This window comes from Bacillus rossius, chromosome 17 (genome assembly GCF_032445375.1).
Source record: "Bacillus rossius redtenbacheri isolate Brsri chromosome 17, Brsri_v3, whole genome shotgun sequence".
NCBI classification, from domain to species: Eukaryota; Metazoa; Arthropoda; class Insecta; order Phasmatodea; family Bacillidae; genus Bacillus; species Bacillus rossius.
This window is the reverse complement of record NC_086344.1, coordinates 36,644,185-36,664,668: the sequence shown is the minus strand read 5'-3', so window position 1 is coordinate 36,664,668 and position 20,484 is coordinate 36,644,185. Positions and strand designations below refer to the sequence as shown.

Genomic DNA, 20,484 nt, shown 5'->3' with positions numbered 1-20,484 from the left:
GAGTGTACGATGTTGAGTGACGACCTCAGTGACTAAACATGAGTGAACAATGTAGAGTGACTGAAGGCAAGTGTACACTATCGAGTGACTGAAGGCAAGTGTACAATGTCGAGTGACTGAAGGCAAGTGTACAATGTCGAGTGACTGAAGGCAAGTGTACAATGTCAAGTGACTGAAGGCAAGTGTACAATGTCGAGTGACTGAAGGCAAGTGTACAATGTTGAGTGACTGAAGGCAAGTGTACAATGTTGAGTGACTGAAGGCAAGTGTACAATGTTGAGTGACTGAAGGCAAGTGTACAATGTCAAGTGAAGGCGAGTGAACAATGTTGAGTGACTGAAGGTGAGCGAACAATGTTGAGTGACTGAAGGAGTGTGTACATTGTTGAGTGACTGACCTCTGAGTGACTGAAGGCAAGTGTATAATGTCAAGTGACTGAATGCGAGTGTACAATGTTGAGTGACTGAAAGAGAGTGTACATTGTTGAGTGACTGACCTCAGAGTGACTGAAGACAAGTATACAATGTTGAGTGACTGAAGAAAAGTGTACAATGTCGAGTGACTGAAGGCAAGTGTACAATGTCGAGTGACTGAAGGCAAGTGTACAATGTCGAGTGACTGAAGGCGAGTATACAATGTTGAGTGACTGAAGGTGAGCTAACAATGTTGAGTGACTGAATGAGAGTGTACATTGTTGAGTGACTGAAGGCAAGTGTACAATGTCAAGTGACTAAAAGCAAGTGTATAATGTTGAATGACTGAAGGTGAGTGTACAATGTTGAGTGACTGCCCTCGGAGTGACTGAAGTTGAGTGTACACTGTTGAGTAACTGATGGTGACTATAGCCCGTCCCACTCTTAGATTGCAGTACACGGCTTATGGTGCGCGCTGTTGCCAAATCTCTAACACATTACGAATTTCAGGAGATGCGTGTCTTTGTAATTTGGATCGAACAAGAAGCATTTTAAGAAATCATATCGTAATTTATAATATTTTATACTATTACACATATAAATTTGAAATAATGCCACTTTTATGTAAATTTCAAATAAAAACTACCTATTGTAGACGAAAATTTCTTATAGTTTTCTTTTCTGTTCTAAAAATCCCATATATAATTATATATATATCACATTTTCATGGGCCCGATAAATGCCGTATTTTTGGACAAGTCAAGTCCAAAATGACAAATAAAATACGGTAATGGAAATTCTCGGTCGAGTAAGTTATGGGAAAAATCCGAACAATTGGTTCGAAATGGGGAAGATTTTTTGAAAAACAGAAGAATCGCAACAACTCCCATAATATGAATAATATCGAATCCGTTTTAACGTATGATAACTCGGATTACCTAATGCCGAAAAATGTTTTCTAAATACATTTTTGATACGACCAGCCATAACTGCATGGGTTCGAAAAAAATTTTCACCGGACAAAAAAACGTAACTGCCTTATAAGACACCTTATCAAATCTGTTTAAATTGTTTGTAATAATATCATAATTATTTTCCAAAACTTTTTCTAAAACAATGTTTGATAAGATGCTTGGTGTTGAGAAGGATAGAAAAATAATTAAAAATTTTGTACCATGATCGCTATTGAATTCCTTCGTATTTATTTCATACATTTTACATATTATGGTCAAGAATCGATTATAATATTTTTTGTTGACTAAGGAAGCCATGTATTTGAAATTGCTTGTAGGACAGAACCCCACTTATCTAAACACACGACCCTGTTTCCTCTTACGACGGCAGCGCGCGCTCTTGTACTGATAAGACACATCTTTAACAGCTATTTCCACGGAAACTGTAGAAGCAATTGAGATGGGGCTGCTTTTAAAAACTAATTCAATTCATTGTGAACATTTTTCTTGCTTTCGTCCCCCATCTATCTTTAATAGAAAAAATTTTTTCCGCGGGTCAACTTTTTGATGTGTCAGTTTGTGAGAAAATGAATTTCAATATATTAAAAAAATTATTTAAGTGAAACCTGTACAGTTTTTTTCTTAACATTTGTTCGGTGGCGTCCTAAGGCATTAATTTACTAATAAAACAAATCTGAATGAAATACACATGTAGGTTTTCTTTTTTTGATGTGAACATATCGGAATACTTCAAAACAGTTCGCAGCGAATAAGTTATGTTTTTTTAATTTTTTCGGACACTTAAAATATTGTTAAGTATTCAAAATAAGCATTGCCTGATGCGTATTTTGATTCTATACAATATGAAAAAAAGCTTGGTCCAAAAATTAAAATTTTAAATCTCGTTTGATATTTGGCAACAACGCACGAAGAAACAAGGACAGTGCTAACGGCAATCGGCATGTGTTAGAGAGAGAGAGAATGCGCCCATTTTCTTCCACACTGCAATCTAAGAGTGGGATGCTCTATATACAATGTTGAGTGACTGCCCTCGGAGTGACTGAAGGTGCGTGTACAATGTTGAGTGACTGAAGGCGAGTGTACAATGGTGAGAGATTGATGGCGAGTGTACAACATTGAGTGTACAATGTCGAGTGATGGACCCCGGAGGTGAGCGACTGACCTCAGAGTGACTGAAGGCGAGTGTACAATGTTGAGTGGCTGAAGGCGAGTGAACAATGTCGAGAGATTGATGGCGAGTGTACAGTGTCGAGTGACGGACCCCGCAGGCGAGCGACCGACCTTGGAGTGCACGATGGCCAGCGTGTCGACCCAGACGCGCCAGCCCCCGTACTCGTGCTTGACGGCGTGGTGCAGCAGCATGCGGAACAGCGAGTACACCATGTCGCTGATCTTCTGCTCCTCGCCGCTGCGCGGGTGGATGTACGCCATGGCGATCAGCCACTCCTGCCACACGGACATCTGCAGCACCGTGCGCCGGTTCTCGCGGTTGTTGTTGCACAGCAGCGTCATGTCCGACAGGAACAGCTTCTTCACTTCGAGCAGCTGCTCCGTCTGCTTCGACTGCCGGATCAGCGTCGCCACCACCTTCAGGATCACTGCGAGGGCAGGAACCACCACTCACCGTCGCGCAACCATTTCATTCACACAGAAGTAACTGGATAATGTGAACTAAGGAAAACGCTAAATACGGTCAAAACTTCAATAATGCAAACCAGAAGGGACCATAATTTTTGATTCAATACAATGTTTTGGATAGGGCTGGGCCGATACCACTTTTCACCGATTCCACCGATAGCGATTCTTATGGGCCGATACTGCCGATACTCGATGCCGATACTAACCAAAGAAATGTTTGTGTTATGAAAGGATATTTTACTTATAAAGTATTTTTTAATTTCATATTATAATGACAGAGTACCATCAAACGGTCAAAACACTTACTAACATGCATCTTACAATAATAATAAAACACACACAAATACTTTTTTTTCAGCCCATATGTTTAAGCATTGCCCAACCTCGTGATATTTTTACATGGCAGAAAGTGCATGTAGCCTTGGTATCTTCATTTGATTGAAGAGTGAAGTATTTCCAAACTTCACTTCTCTTCCCAGCCATATCATCACACTCAGAAAAATCTTTAAAATATCACTTTAGGTTTAGATTTTAACAATTAAAGCTAACGTAAATACTAAATTGTAAACAAACACAACAACATAACATCAGCAAAGTCATAGATATATAAATAACATGGAGATGGGGCAAGCAACTCAAGACGTTCTTCAGCAACTGTTTCTATGATCGCGAGTGCTGTAAACGTGATCGCGAGTGCAATTTACTTTATCGCGAGCACTGGTAAACGTAACGTGAGGCTGTCTTTGCTCCACAGTTGGCAATGAATATTTTTTTTATTTATTTATTCAGTTTTTGTTCAGTGGATCCCATATGGAGTTAAGGGCTCCGGGATATAGAAAATTTTAAAAATTAGTTTTGACTTACAAAAAAACCAGTTGCGTGAAATACTATTCCTTAGTGATTTTTTTCTAACAAAAACAAAATAACACAGTTTAAGAACTTGGACTGAGGTATAGGCGCGAAGTATCGGCAAATATTTTACAGATGCTGCCGATGCCGATACTCTGAATATCGGCCGATACTTAAGAATCGGAATCGGCATCAGCCCAGCCCTAGTTTTGGACCACATCATTGCAGTTTTGCACCGTTTGTCGCGGAAAAAAATTTCAAAAATGCAAAATACAAAAATAAAAACATAAACCCGCAGAGAACAAGTCTAAATCAGCTGATGTCCAAACAGATGGACCCAATGATGACACTAAACAGGTACGTATCATGAAAAAACACGACGACAACGGCACAGACTAACAAAAGAATTTCTTTGTGCTGTCTGATGTGACTACTCGGCCTGCCCTGCCCTGGGTGACTACTCGGCTTGCCCTGCCCTGGGTGATAGCTCTGCCTTGGATCCGCCCCTGTTGTTACTACAGAAGCAAGGACTCTATTCGGTCTGGATTCTGACTGGGGCCTCCAGCGCATCGCTTCACGTGATCCAACACGTCGTCATCATCCGAGGACCATACCGACAGGCCAGTGCGCCGACGGGTCAGGCTGGCACTGGAAGTACAGCCCCTCCTCGGTACTCACTGGGGTTCTCCAGCCTGAAGTGGGACTCTGGTTCGGGATGCCTCGTGTACAGGATCTGCTGGCTGATGTGCTCCGTCATTATCTGAGAACACGACAACGCCGTCCCAACCTTCAACACAAACACATCATTTGATATATTTTTGGACATACCCCAGCAAAGGTGCCATGTCTGTGGGCAATAGGGGGCCTCCTATCCCCCCCCCCCCCCCCATCTCTCAAGGAAAGGAGAAAAAATACAGTGTAGTCAGGTTTATTTTTTTTTTCAAGAAACAAATTTAAAAGTCAGAAAGAATAGTTTAACACTGAAATATATTTTCATTTAGACTTATTTACATACATACTTACAAGTCGCCATTCATCTTCCAAAATACAAAAAAATACTCCATACCCCCCGGTCTAGCAAAACCCCCCCTTTCCTTCTTTTTCCAACAAATTATCGTCCTTGTACCCCACTTCTGTTTAATTTGAACACTGAGAATGAAGGATAATAATATTTTTTTCCAGTTTTCAAAATGATTTACGCATACCGGATGCGTACTGGGCATTAATACTACGCCGAACAAGTGAATCCATCAAAGCTTTTTCCAATACTCGATTTGACTTCGCCAGGAAATTGCCATTCATTTTATTTGAAGCTTCAGTTGTGATGCAAAGCTTCTCGTCTGATGCGAAGCTTCGGATTTGTTGCAAAGTTTAAAACATTGGAAGACTAAGATTCACTCTAGAAAATTTTTTTTGTGTGCAATTCAAACCTCGACCCGTAAGTATATCACAAGGGGAAAAACAGCCGAGAGAGAGAGAGAAAGAGAGAAAGTAGACAATTTTCTAAATATACATGAATTAACAAAATTACTACTCATTTCAAAAAAACTGCTCAGTATATAAATAATTGTAGATAAAAAATAATGATCAATTAACAATAATTACTACTCACTGTATAAAATACTCACATAAAAGAAAAACTGTGAAAGTTACTGTTCCTCCAAACAATTCTGCCATTTGGAACATGCCAAATCACTGAATCAAATATGAAATTCACGACAGGTAGCGCTATCTAAGCGGGAAATGCAGGAACTGTCTGAACAGCGCTCTCTACGCCGCTGGTTGAACATAAAGGAACTCGAGTGTGCTGGTAGCAAATATAAAATTCTGTACGAGATACCTACATATATTTTCTGAAACAAGCGCATGTGAGCACTCTCTGTCTTATTCTCTCATTCATCTATCTCTCTCAGTTCTATTTTTTTTTTTGGTGCGAGACGAATCATTGCACAAAGATGAGAACGAAAATGAGACCAGTAACGTTATCATGCTCTCTTTATATCTCTATGGCCAAGTGCATATTCTCTGTCCTTTTTGCATCAACAATGTTTCACGAAAACATTGCATAAAAATTTGGCCTCAAAATTTTACTCTCATCGCACCCAAATAAGTTTCACTTCAAAAACAACAACAAAAGAGACAACTTAGAGGACACTAAAGTGTGCCGTGACGTCACACTTACCTCATAGAGTACGTTGTACGTCGGCAGCGTAAGCGTCTCTTCGTTAAGCAGAAGTCTTTCCGCCAGTAACGTGTACAAGTTGTGAGGGCTCATTACGTCATATTTTCTTCTGAAACACGCATTAAAGAAATTTTCTCTGCTATCGTAAAAAAAATTTAAATCTTAGTGGTAAAATATTAACTTAAAGGGAAACAATTACTCATTTAAATTACATACTAATAGCTATACTCAGGAAGTCTACAAGCACCTGGTGAACCTATTTCAGGACTTCCTCCGGACTTTTATGATAAACTTTTCTAACAACGATTTATATCACAGGGTAAATTTTCACATATACAGTAGAACCCTGTTATAATGTTTTTCAAGGGAGCACAAGAAAAAAACATTATAAGCAGGAAATCTCAATTTAGCACTTAACAATGTTCGAGCTTTGTACCAATAGACTCACCAAGCTATGTTAACAACAACTTTAATGTTAAAACCAAAGATAGTATACTTGATACATGAATTTTCTGAAACAAGCCAACAATTTTTCAACTTTGTCTTGTTCCCTGGTTAAATTTTGTTTGTCTTTAAAGATACACTGCCACATTTTTTGTAAAATTGTTTCACGATTCATGATGACAACATTAAGAGTGAGAACATCTACTCCTTTGCCACCTGAAAATGTTTAATTTTGGGATTCCTACGTATGAATGAAAAAAAAAAATTATTTGTAAGCAATAGAAAACACTTTTAGTTATGCCCTCGCTCAATGGTAGGCAACTTAAATATCGTAGGACTATGTACGTGCATCTGAATACCCACTGGAATGGCAAGGAAGAGAAGAGTTGACTAAGGGTGCCAACTGACACGTAACTATGAACATTGTGTACCTTCAGTATATTGCATAAAATTGTATTTTAACAAACTTCATGTATTGTATGGCAGTGATTGTAAACATAAACATACATAAAGGAAAATTTTTATCGTAAGTGTTGGAGTAATTTGGTTTTAAAACAATTTTTCCCCATTTATTGAATGTTAGAAAGCAAACATTATAAGCAGGAAATTACACTATTTATGAATGTTATATGCAGGAAATAAATACATTGTCCTTATGGAGGAAATATTGGGACTTTAAAAATATGACATTATAAGCAGGAGAACATTATATGCAGGAACATTATAACAGGGTTCTACTGTAATACGCAAAATGTAATGTAATACAAAATATATCTCCTATACACAGGAATGTGCTGAGTTTTATGTCGGATTTCTATATGATTTACGTGGACAGCACAAATAATTTATGTATTTAATATGTAACGATAAACTGAAGTGAGGAGTAGAGAAACAAAAAAAAATACAAGTTAGTAAATGACTTCTTCGTGACTTCAATTTATGATGAGTTATTCTGTTGAAAATATTGATTAGTTTCATGATTTTAGTTACATTTTGCTGCTTTATGGTCATCTAGCTATTCATTTTTGCACAGGTAGATAAATTTTTTTCATTTGTTAGCTAAATAAAAGTCAAGTTCAAAATAGTTTTTGTTCCATAATGGCCTTAAAATTCCAATTTATTTAACCTATATTGTGTCGACATGAAAGGCAAAAATTGTTACAGGAAGACTGGATTAAAATCTGAAAATTTCGTTCAGTTGTGATATATATACAGAGTTTTGTAACATATGGGATTTTACAAAGCTTTGCTTTCTAGATTTACAACTGATAATGTTGACAAGCTGGGTTTCCAAGAAATTTCATTGTAAAAGGTACAAAATATTTTTACAGTGTAATTAAAATTAAGTAAATTTCTTTGAACGAAATCACGTTTTAGACACGAAGTCGCCAGGGACATAAAAATCAAACATGAAGTTTTGGATTCTATAATCCGCTAAATTATCCTTATTTAAACTCACAAACAGCAGGGAATAAACTGAAAGGATGGTGGTAGGGAATGATAAAGCAAAAAAAAAAAAAAGGTTTTGTTAATAAACGTATCTCCAAGAAAGCAACAGTGTAAATTTACAGGCACGGACAGTAGCACGCACAAGGGGAATAGTCAGGTACAAGTCGGGAGAGTACGTGAGCGGCAACGCCACTCCGACGCATACGCTAGCGGTCGAAAGGAAAGACAGCAAGAGGGGTGTGTGTGGGTGGAGAACAGGTACGTAACGTAGCATGCTGTACGCTAGTTGCAAACGGCCGGCAGGGAAGAGGTAGAAACGACGCAGCAGATTATGCTACAGGAATTCTCGTAACGTTTCATGTGTTTCATTTGATATCATACCCGAATACTTACTTTTGAAATTAATTATCTCTTGCTGTTCAATAAAAAGAAAATACTAATAATTTATCTCTGTCTATAACCAACAAGGAAAAGGTTTCACTTCCGTCGGGCGTGGACTGCATGCACACATTTTTTTTACTTCAGTGTTGTTACGGTGCACTGAAGTTATTTGAGGTGATACATGTGCTTTATCAGAACTCGCCAGATGGCAGTGTCTCTGGCGACAAGGAGGTGTGGTGGGCGGATGCTCTGACGTTTGTTTCAGGTGCTACTGGTGCTATATCAGGACTCGCCAGGTGGCTGTGTCTCTGGGAAGCGACGGGAGGGGGGAAGGGGCGTGCGTGCCCGGGGACTGACTTGTGCGTGCTGCGGCTGAGGAAGAACCCGAGCAGCTTGAGGGCCTGCAGCCGGATGAGCTGGCTCTCGGCCACCAGCAGCTTGAAGATGGAGCGCACGCCCTGCTTCACGTCGAAGGCCGGCACCATCGAGGCGGGGTGCTCCGAGATCAGCGAGATGAGCATCTGCAGCACGTCGTGGAGGTTCTCGTCCTGCGGGGCAGATCCACGCCCGCTTTAATCATCTCCCGACATCCTGTAAATATCTACCGGTCACGGAACATAAGAACGTTCACTCAAGCAACGTCATTCGTCAATAATCACACGAAGTCCACATCCGCTCTCATGTCTCGGCATTCCACGAGGTCCTTTCAATCATTTCATCCTGAAAATGTACCGGTCTAAGAAGTTTTTGCACTGTGGAACAAAGAAACATTCATTTCACCTATCAATAATTACGTGAAGTCCTGTTTTTTTAATATATAAATTTTGAAAAAAATCAGTAATGAAAGCTCTCTCACCCAGTGGAACAAAGAATCATTCACGCAAGTCTACTTCAATTTTTGAAATTATTTAATCAATTAGTCCTGACAATTAAAAAAAAAAAAATAATAATAATAATTTTATACACATGTTTATATTAATATTGAATATAGAGTTTATATTTAAAAAAAATTTTTATTACTTTCATTGTCTTTATACTTTACCAGACTTAGGCCTATTTATAATACCACTCCAGTGCTTAATTATTTAATGGATAATTGAATTTTTATATTTTTCATCAAGACAAGTAAGACTTGTAACGGGCGCACGCGACACGGGACCCGCTCACCTCGTGCATGGTGGTGAGGTAGTTGAGGATGCTCTGGAGCTCGTCGTCCTTCACGCCGTTGCCGATCATGACCAGCTGCTTGAGGAACAGCAGGATGTACGCCCGGATCGCCAGGATGTCCTTCTGCGGCGGCCGCGGCCCGTCTGCAACACCGAGAGCAGTGGCGGATCCAGGGGATTTCCGTTCGGGAGGGGCCTGACCCAGCTGAGGCTAGGCTTCATCAAGGCAAACACTAGAAACAATGGTGGTGGACCCAGATGCTTTCGGAGGGGGCTTGAGCCCCTTAGCCCCCCACCCCCACCCCCTCTATCCGCTACCGATGCAAAGCCCCCCCCCCTCCCCCCCCCCCCCCCCGTCCACCGTCTCTCGCGCTACCTGCAACCTCCGTGTTCGCTCGGTCTTTAAAGTGAGCCCAGTAATGTTATCGTGCTCTCTTTATATCTCTATGGCCGAGCGCCTGTTCTCTGTCCTTTTTGCGTCAACAATGTTTCACGAAAACGTTGCATTAAAAATTTTGGCCTTGGAATTTTACTCTCATCGCTCTGCTCTGTCAGCAGGTATATCAAACAAACAAAACGACTTAACGCTTAGCGAGTCTTTCAGTAGTCGCCAGAGATGTGTAAAAACTTAAACCTTTTTAACGAGCAAATTCATGATATCTCGTGTCGCACATACACTAATAATACGAAAAAAAAAAACAAATGTAGAATTGTATAAAATAATGCAGAGCATAATAAAAATACAATTTTTTTCCCCCCAATTACATTTCTCGACACAACACTTCACGTGTAGTTTCCGCAGCCGCAGCAGCTGGAATTCGTCGCCGAATATTGAATAATTTTTTGTTAGCAGAAAGAAGTTTTAAATTACATACTGAAACTTGCTCCCGTAAAAATTGGAAAACACTCAAAAAAAAAAAAAAATAAAAAATACTAAAACCCAGCTTCGGACGTGTTTTTTTTGACAAGGAATTTCTTTAAAATACTTCCCATCTTGATAAAAAATCTATTCAAACTGTCAGTAATATAGCGGCTTTGTGATATTTGGTTCATGCCATCCACCCGGGGCGTAGCCAGGGGGAAGGGGGGGGGGGGGGGGGTTTAGTGGTTCAACCCCCCCCCCCCCCCCCCGCCTTTAGTACCAAATCTTTAATTACTTTCTTATTCATAACTCAAGCAAATTTCATATTAAAATTAATGAAATTTTTTACCATTACGATATTTAAATATTTAAGTACCCCGAAAACTGCTAAAATGACACTATTTTACACCTTAAAAATCCTAATTTTTCTGGGGGAGGAGCCCCCGACCCCCCGCTTTAATACGGTGGTGGGGGTGGGGGGGGGCATGCTTCATAACACCCCCCATACACAAATTCTGGCTATGCCACTACCATCCACCACAGATGGCAAACACATTCCCGTTCCATTCACGTAATCACTCCTACCGAGGGGCTGAGAGGTTCACGACTGGGTCGACCCGAGCCACTCACCGAGGCCCTTGGGCGTGATGCCGCTGCGCGCGCGAGGGTTGGCCACCCAGTAGTAGTACTTGAGCGTGTGCACCGTCTGCAGCACGGTGGAGACGCGCCGCACGTTCGAGTAGATCTGCGTGTCGGACAGGAACTCGGTGGCCAGGTAGGAGTAGAGGCGCGCCTGCACGGGCGCCGGCGTGTAGATCCACAGCGCCGGGTTGAACAGCACGTGGTCCAGCAGCTGCCAGGTCAGGAACGAGAAGCAGAACAACTGCATCTTAAACTTGGCGACGCCTGCCCGCGGCCCGGACCACCCGCGGACTCCCGGGGGCGTACCTCTCCCCTTGCCGGGAACCTTTCCCCCGCGCTGCACAGCCTCGAGGTCGCTCGCCCGATATCTCGCCAGTTCCTGCTCTTATTCCCGGACCAACTTCGCTTTAAAAAAAACAAGAGATTTCTGTGTTTTCAAAAGATAACACACTCTGACTCTTCAATGTTCCACGGCACTAATTACTCCAAAACAATATACAAAAAAAATTGAATGTCCTACTATTTTAACTAATCGGAAAAAAAATAAAAACTTGCAAGATCGAAAAGAAGTTAACTTCACCATTTTTTTTTTTAATTTTACAAACTGTACGCTAAAAAGATTACCTTAGTTGAATTCATTTTTTTGAAAGATTACATTTAAGTTTTGACCAATTTCGCTTTCTGTGTTTTCAAAAGATAACACATTACTGGACAAATACGGCTCTTCAACGTCCCACGACACTAATCACTCCAAAACAATATACAAAAAAAAAATTGAATGTTTAACTATATAAACTAATTGGGAACAAATGAAAACTTGCAAGATCGAAAAGAAGTTAACTTCACCATTTTTTTTTTTTTTAATTTTACAAAACTGTACGCTAAATAGATTATACCTTAATTGAATTAATTTTTTTGAAAGATTACAATTTTTGTTTCGCTTTGAAAAAAAAAACAAGAGATTTCTGTGTTTTCAAAAGACTGGACATTTAAAGTACCTACTGTGAAATTGTATTGTTAATGTTTTTCAGGTAGCTACTAAAAAAAATACTATAAATGGTGGGAATGTTTGGTTACAAAAGATAACACATTACTGGACAAATATAACCTTTCAACGTCCCACGACACTAATTACTCCAAAACAATATACAAAAAAAAATTGAATGTTTAACTATATAAACTAATCGGGAACAAATGAAAACTTGCAAGATCAAAAAGAAGTTAACTTCACCATTTTTTTTTTTAATTTTACAAACTGTATGCTAAAAATTATACCTTAATTGAATTAATTTTTTTTAAAGATTACATTGTTTGTTTCGCTTTGAAAAAAACAAGAGATTTCTGTGTTTTCAAAAGACTGGACATTTAAAGTACCTACTGTGAAATTGTATTGTTAATGTTTCAGGTAGCTACTAAAAAAAAATACTATAAATGGTGGGAATGTTTGGTTACAAAATATAACACATTACTGGACAAATACGACTCTTTCAACGTCCCATGACACTAATTACTCGAAAAAAAATATTTAAAAAAAATTGAATGTCCAAATATTTTAACTAATCGGGAACAAATGAAAACTTGCAAGATCGAAAAGAAGTTAACTTCACCATTTTTTTTAATTTATTTTACAAACTGTATGTTAAAAAGATTATACCTTGATTGAATTCATTTTTATGAAAGATAACATTGTTTGTCATCAGCAGGGGCGAAAAGGGGGGGGGGGGGGGTTTAGAGGTTCAAACCCCCCCCACCCTTAGCACCAAATCTTTAATTAATTTCTTATTCATCACTCAAAAAAATTTCATATTAAAATGAATAAAAATTTTTACCATTACAATATTTAAATTTAAGTACCGAAAACTGCTAAAATAGCACAATTTATTTAAAAACCTTAAAATCCAAATTTTCCCTGGGGAGGACCCCCGGACCCCGCGCTTTAATTCGGGGGGGGGGGGGGGGGGCGTGCTTCTTAACACCCCCCCATACACAAATCCTGGCTACGCCACTGTCCAAAACAATATAAAAAAAAAATTGAATGTCTAACTATTTTAACTTTTAACTAATCGGAACAAATAAAAACTTGCAAGATCAAAAAGAAGTTAACTTAACCATTTTTTTTTTAAATTTTTTTTTACCAAACTGTACACTAAAAAGATTATACCTTAATTGAATTCATTTTTTTTTTGAAAGATCACATTGTTTGTCATCAGAGTTAAGTTTTTAATTGAAAATACTTGTATGTTTCATGATTTTAGTATAACTTCGTTTCTTTGTGGTGTATTTATTGACATGCTTTTCGGTGTTATTTCGGTTTTATCACAATTTACTGTGTAATCTTGTCCATACCAATCACTGATAACCAGTAAAGTACCAATGTAATAGTTTTAGTATCTGTATTTCCGAATTTAATAGATCTGAGGGTAAGAAATTATGAATGTACAAGTACACAGAGTTACTAATTGTATATATATATTTTTTTTAATATTCTGGATTTTGACTTTTAACTGTGTGAAAAGTGTGTAACTTTATTTTAATCATAAAAATTGCATATCTCAATAGCAACTAAATATGTATGAAGGCTCTATGCATAAATAACTCAAAAAATTTATTACGTAGGATGCTTTTACCAATTTTCGATATTCGACCCCAAAAGCTGTGAAAACAGGCCACGGTAGTTTTTATATAGTAATAATCATGTATCTAAGCAAACTAAGAATGAGGTAAGAAACTATGCAAAATTACGTACATTTTTATGATTTACTAGCATATTTTTTACCTTTACCATTTTCTATATTATACAGAACAAGGGTTGAAAAGAATGTCAATTTCTCATTTAGAATGCGCACTGCATTAAAACATTTTTAGTTTTGTTTTTGCCATAACTCACAACACCCTCGCACTATCTGAAGTCTGATTTACGATGGATAATTAAAGGAATATTCAAGTAAATATGCATCCACGCAACGAAAACTACATTTATTGCTAACCAAGCATTCAGATTTATTTGTGATCAATGTAATAAAATGTTAAAATAAGCCTCGTTGAGAAAAAAGGTTTGTGCAAATTCTGGCTCTTTGTAAACTAATTTTAAAATTTCTTTGAATTGTATGTGTCCAACAAGTTTATCATCTTAAACCAACTAACAGAAAAGTTGCTATTTTCATAAACCTCTAATACAAGCACTTCTTGTGTGTATCTAAAGAAATTTTTTTGTTCTTCTCAAAAACAACTATAACTAAAATAAGTGTCTGTGAATGTGTGTGTGTGGTGTGTGTGTGTGTGTTTGACATAAATGAAAATACTTTTTTGTATATAAGAGAGCATTGTTTTAGTTTTCCGACTGCCATATATTAAAGATCAATTTTCCACGATTCATTAGCTTTGCTAAAATTTAACAGCATTCAATAATTTCATTCATGCTATCTTATTATGCCAAGCTTTACTACAAAATCACTTTACAAGCCTAATTCCATTCAAGCATATTCACGTCAGTGAATATTTACTATGGTGAGATTATAAATTTCACGGTCAGCTGTGCAAAGGAAAGGTTTCAGCAAGAAGATGCTTTGGTATCATAAACAGTGACAATCATGATATTTCTCCCCTATAATAATTATGAACCGGAAAAAAATTATTTTAATAATTTATTACTGTACACAATCATGTCTAGATAATATAAATTAATGTCACAGTTGATGCTATTTATTATTATTACTTTTACGTTTTTGATTGTCACTGCTTGCCCCGTTTGTTCGGAATGGTTGAAAAATTCAACTTAAGTCTATACAATCCAAAGTACACATTTCTCTAATTATTGCAAATATGTCTTGAAATGGAAAATAACCAGGATCAAAATTATAGCTGCATTCAAAACCTCTCAGTCCATCTATTGTTGGTGATAGTTATTTTGAATTTTTTAGCAGTGCTAATGAAAAAAAAAATCAACCTAAAGAGATAATTTCAATCTTCAATCACAAATGAGCTCCAGGGATTAAACAAATTGCCAGGTGATCTTTAAAAGGCACAATCACTCCGATTGGTTACGTTTAACAAAAAAAGGGGGTGATGAAATAACGTGTTTGACAACCTTTGTGAGTGCATTTCTGAAAGAATGCGATACATGTTCATCCTTCGCCTTGCTGTACATGTCAGTGTAGTTAATCATAGCTAGCGAGCAACCCACCCTGGCTTTACACAGGCGCGATCTACTATTTACTAACGTGGCGTCACTTAGATTAAATGAATAAGTACTTGTAAGTATCAAGTACTCATAGGCGTCCGTGGTTTCAAAAAATACTCACGTACATACTAACCCATACTGCCCACAAATAAATAATTCCTTCGTAAAAATGTTGACAGCTTTTTACTCAAAGAGACAACAAAATCAGATTTACAGCTCTTTACATGAAAAGTAATCGATGCTCAAATCTATTCCTAGATACTGTGGGTCATCCTTAGAAGATAAACATGTGCTATCGCAGACTTTTCCGTGAAGGGGGGGGGAACACTACGATGTGCCAACTTTCATCATGGCGATCGGTCAAACGGTGTCTGAGTTTACCAGCGTCATACATACATACATACATACATACATACATACATACATACATACATACATACACACATACATACATACATACATACATAAATACAAACATCCTATTTTATATACACGGATTGGCTCATTTTTCCCACAATGTTTCAGTTATGTTACAATAAACAGTATAAAATCTTGTTGCTGATCGTAATATGTTTTTACCTCACGCATTATATTACAATAATTGTAATATAATGCGTGAGGTAAAAACATATTTTGTACCATTTAAAGTTTGGCAAATACGTAATGCATAATCCTTTAAAGGTTTTCAAGATTATCCTTAATTCTGAGGATTGTAACTTTATTTTTGATACAGTTGTTAAATATACATGCATATTTTTTTGAGGAAAATTTTAAGTGGACATAGAAATTTTAAAATATGTTTAGAATTTTTCTCATCTAACTTAATTCTAAAATTAAAAAAATAAAAAAGTGCTGTACATAGAAATATTTTTTTTGCATCTTCCTGTTTAATAAATATGAAAAGAGCATACATTAAATAAATGTGGAAATGTTAACAGATATACGAGGAAAATTAATACTTCTTATAGAAGTGTTTATCTAGCGTAAGCTACGGTATTACTGGAAAGTTGCCCAACAGTTCAGAGACATCCTGTGAAATTTACAAATGGCAGCTATAGCTTTGTTCCTCACTGACTACAAAGACATGCTATAAACATAGCTTAACACAAAACTTATAATTAATGCCAGGGAGAAACAGATTCTACAAAAAGAAACAGTTTATACAAGGGGAAAAAAAAGAATAGAGTGTGAGGAATCATGGAATATTCTCCCGCTTCTGATGTATGAACATGTAGTTATGGCAATAATATGTTCAAACATTTTACATTAAAAGGGTCATTGCTACAAAAAAATTTTAATTCAAGGAACTATAAATTCATAATTACCTGTTTAAAATTAAGATATAATGGCACCAAAGAAAATTTAAATTTGAAGAAGAATTGTATTCATAACTAATGCTTTTAAATCTAATTTGGTAAGACATTCCAGAAATTACTCAATAAAGAAGTATATAATTAAAATTAAGATATTACAAATTGTCTTATTTTCTTACATTGCATTTAAGACTACCAAAAAATAATCTGCTTGAATATATAGTTCAAAATAATTGAGTTATTGTAAAAAAAAAAATTTGTGCACATCATACAACAGAAACGAGATTGAGAAAATAGAATAAAATAATCACTTAATACAACTAGCAAAACGGAAACGACAGAATGTATTGCAAATAATCATGTACATACCCAAATTCCCACGAGACATACAAAAAGAGGCTAGACCAATAAAGCAGTACACACATCCTACAGATTAGACAATTCACTGAATAAAGCTTGCGTACGTACCCAAAGAGTGCAATAAAAGTTGTGTGTGTGTCATGAGTGGAGTGATTGTGGCGTGAATTATTAAATAAATACAATGGGTCGATTCATTTGCTGATTATTCTATACTACACACTCTTTTATTACCAGAAGGGAACAAATCATATTAAATTTAAAACACCAATTCTGATTCTCTCTCTCTTCCTATCTCTCAAAAATTTTTTTTTGCATAACACAGGGCAACTTGGAAAAAACAATAACCCCAAGATTAAAGTCAACTCGCAAATACTTATCAATCTCAAAAATAAAACATTTGTAAAAAATAAAAAATCCTACTTTAATGTTACGCATTTTTAAATCTGAAGCAGTATTAAAGACAAGTCAACCTTGTTAACGATGGCAATTAAAAATACAAATTTACCTCCAATGTGCTTTAATTTAAAATACATCATCGCCTCTGAAAATAATAAACATAATTTTACTTCTCATACAGAATAAAATATAATGCAAAAAGGATGCTCCCAAGTAAAAAAAATTAACTTGTATATAATAAAACCTAAATTATAACATAATCTCAAGTGCAAGGCGACCCAAAGTAAGAGACAATGCGCTACAACAAAAACTTTATAATATTCTGCAGGCTATTGAAAATGCTTTGTTTCAGTAATAATAAACTGATTAAGTTGTCATGTTTCAAAGTAAACGTAATGAGCCCCGTCTACAATAGCCATGTCAAAAACTGTGCCCGACCGACACTGATTGCTGATTGGTCCGCATGACACCTCTAATGTCGTGGACGCGTGGAATCTTTGGTCCAAGTACATTGGTCGACTTGGGGGGACTTTTTATGTTCCAATCTGTGTCCTTTGGTAGCACAGAAGAAAGACACTCATGATCTTTACGGTTTACGGTTCCATTTTTATAAATCTGATATTTAACAGAAAGGAATGTACAGTGTGTTAGGAAGCAAAAGAAGACCAAATCCAAATTTGGATTAATGAATAAAAACAACAAACAAAAACAATAGAAAAAAAACATATTGTGGGGCTATATATTTAGCACGCTATTGCGACTACTTTAGACATCGTAACTGTAGACAGGGCAGTTTTCCGAGCGACAATGTGACGTCATTCACATCAGAATAATGACACGGACTGTTGCAGCTAGATCTAAGAAGTAATGTTTCATTGCTACAAATACACACACACACACACACACACACACAAAAAAAAAACCCTACAAGAGTTAATGAGAATATTGAGAGAATCAGAATGATAAGAACCCGGAATCTTGAATCGACCCACCTACTGTGAGCAGTTAGTGTTTCCATTGCGTGTGCTACCAAACAGCATGTGCGCGGTGGTGTGAGACGTGACAGCACGGCAACAGTGCGGAACTGCGTGAAGTGGCTGGCGATTACCCGACACACAATTGAGAATTAGAAAAGGTTTGCCATTTCAAGTCCGAACGTCAAGTCATCACAGAAATTTGGTCGAAACTTTATTTTTTTTTGTTTATGTCATGATGATAGTGTCTTTTTTTAAATTTTGGTTTTGGCGTGAATATCACTAAAAATTTACTAGAGTAGACTCAAAAACAACTGGGCACGCTAAACTACAAAAGCAATTTTTTTTTTTTAAACTACATGTAAGTTCCTGGTTGTTAATAACAAGGTCAAATTATCAATAGCACGATAAGACTAACCAAGGCGATAGCTTAAATTTATAAAAAAAAATGAGAGTATCTATGGTACTTAAACATCAAACTCTATAAACTATATAAAAAAATCACAAATAAAAAGTTAAATAATTACGTAATAGTGAAAAGGTATATTTTTTTTCATGGTTGGAAATTCACACTCTCTAATGACCAAAAAATGTGAAACATCACATTAAATTACTCACACTTCATAAGTAGTATGCTAAGCACTGAAATATAAGCATCATTATTTTACTTACGTTTCTAATTATTTTGAATAAAGTAATACTCTGAACTAAATTTCACATTTATTAAATTAACTTTACTAGATAATACAATTACTCATAATGTTGAGGAACAATCAAATATTTTCAATTGGGGCGGTAACAAATGTTACAGAGAAGAATAAAATTTTGCATCAAGCTTCAACAAGAAGAGGATAAGAAATCATGAATGACTCATTAGTCGATAAAAATAAATTTTCAGCCATAGAAGATGGAACTTTTTTTAGGCACAGCTCATTACAGTGAAAATAAAGTCTACTTTATGAAAAGAATAATACATTTCCCAAGATTTTTTTTTGCAGATAAGAACTATGTACAGGTATATATGAGTTTAGTGTGACATGAGTATAAAAGAGAGTACATTCATGGGTAAGGAAGGCTATTATCTCCGTGGAGTATGTGCCCCGTCAAAACAAGCTAATAACCATGGTTACATGTTTAAAAGACCAAAAGCCGGAAGCTCAAATGGGCGTGATTATCAACGTCAGATAATACTGTTAAAACAAACAAGTATTGCTGTAGCGATTACGGACAGTACACACTGATGCAAACCCCGATATTCATCAAACGAAAGTAAAGATCTTCTCATTCCATAAGCATATACTTTCTCGTTGGCAAAAGAAACGCTGCGGAAAAGTAATTAATTACATTTACAAAGAAAATAGTATACTATCTGCACTACTCTTTACAATACACTCTATTAGCAAAAACACAGAAACTATATAAATGAAGATTGCTGTAAGGATTTATACCAATTTTCAAATATTAATTTTATGAAATCGAAATATTTTTAAACTGAAAAACTATCTTCTCTTCGTGCTTCGCTTGACAAAAATAACCCACGTTTCAAACAAACTAAGTACTAATCTTAAAAAAATTTTCAAATAGATATGATGGCATGGCAAGGTACATGAAAATATTTTATGAAAATACCTCCTCATTATATGTGCAAAAAATTTTAAAACTGAATTAAGAACAAAGACGACTCAAAAATCTCAACAAAACCTCTAAATATTAAAATCTTCCCTTCAGTTTATTTAGAAATATGACTTCACAATTTTTAGGACACATACTAGATTGTGTATAAAACAAATGGAATATAATAAATACTAAAACCGTACCATAGTTAAAAACCAGATTCCGTATAATTCCTTACATCAAACCATAAAAATACAATTGTTAAAAATAATGTTCTGTGAAAAAGCACTAAATATAAAATATAATTCCAAAACTAATTTGACTGTACTAGGCATATTTACATTGACACAAAAAAAATAATAAAGGAAAGAGAAAACATGAGCTATTAAATACACTATTATTCACCTAAAATTAATATACAGAAAATGGTGTATTATAATACAGTAACTTCAAATCCTAGTAGGAAAAATACCATTAAATACAGCCACCAACATATTGCAGGTTCGAAGCTCTGATAGAACCCTTTGTGATAAAAAAAAAATGTGCTGACCCAAAGAAATATTCAAAAATACTGAACTATGGTAATAAGAACTTAGAAGTATACAGCGAAACCTTTATGAAAATCAAAATGCTCTAATACACAAAAT

General features: G+C 36.3%; 1 protein-coding gene across 7 annotated transcripts in view; it reads right to left on the bottom strand.

The window, feature by feature from the left end:
• The window catches only part of LOC134540806 (neurobeachin), a 987,386-nt gene that overhangs the window by 391,358 nt on the left and 575,544 nt on the right, over positions 1–20,484 (bottom strand). For 4 of the 7 annotated variants that reach the window (XM_063383739.1, XM_063383741.1, XM_063383743.1 and 1 more), the window contains exons 14-19: positions 10,989–11,211; positions 9,498–9,640; positions 8,688–8,878; positions 6,057–6,165; positions 4,553–4,634; positions 2,669–2,985 (exon numbers count right to left, since the gene is read on the bottom strand). In XM_063383739.1, coding sequence (XP_063239809.1) covers positions 2,669–2,985; positions 4,553–4,634; positions 6,057–6,165; positions 8,688–8,878; positions 9,498–9,640; positions 10,989–11,211 — 1,065 coding nt within the window. Of the gene's footprint in view, positions 1–2,668; positions 2,986–4,552; positions 4,635–6,056; positions 6,166–8,687; positions 8,879–9,497; positions 9,641–10,988; positions 11,242–20,484 lie in introns of all 7 variants that reach the window. The other 3 variants (XM_063383738.1, XM_063383742.1, XM_063383740.1) reach the window with 1 other exon arrangement.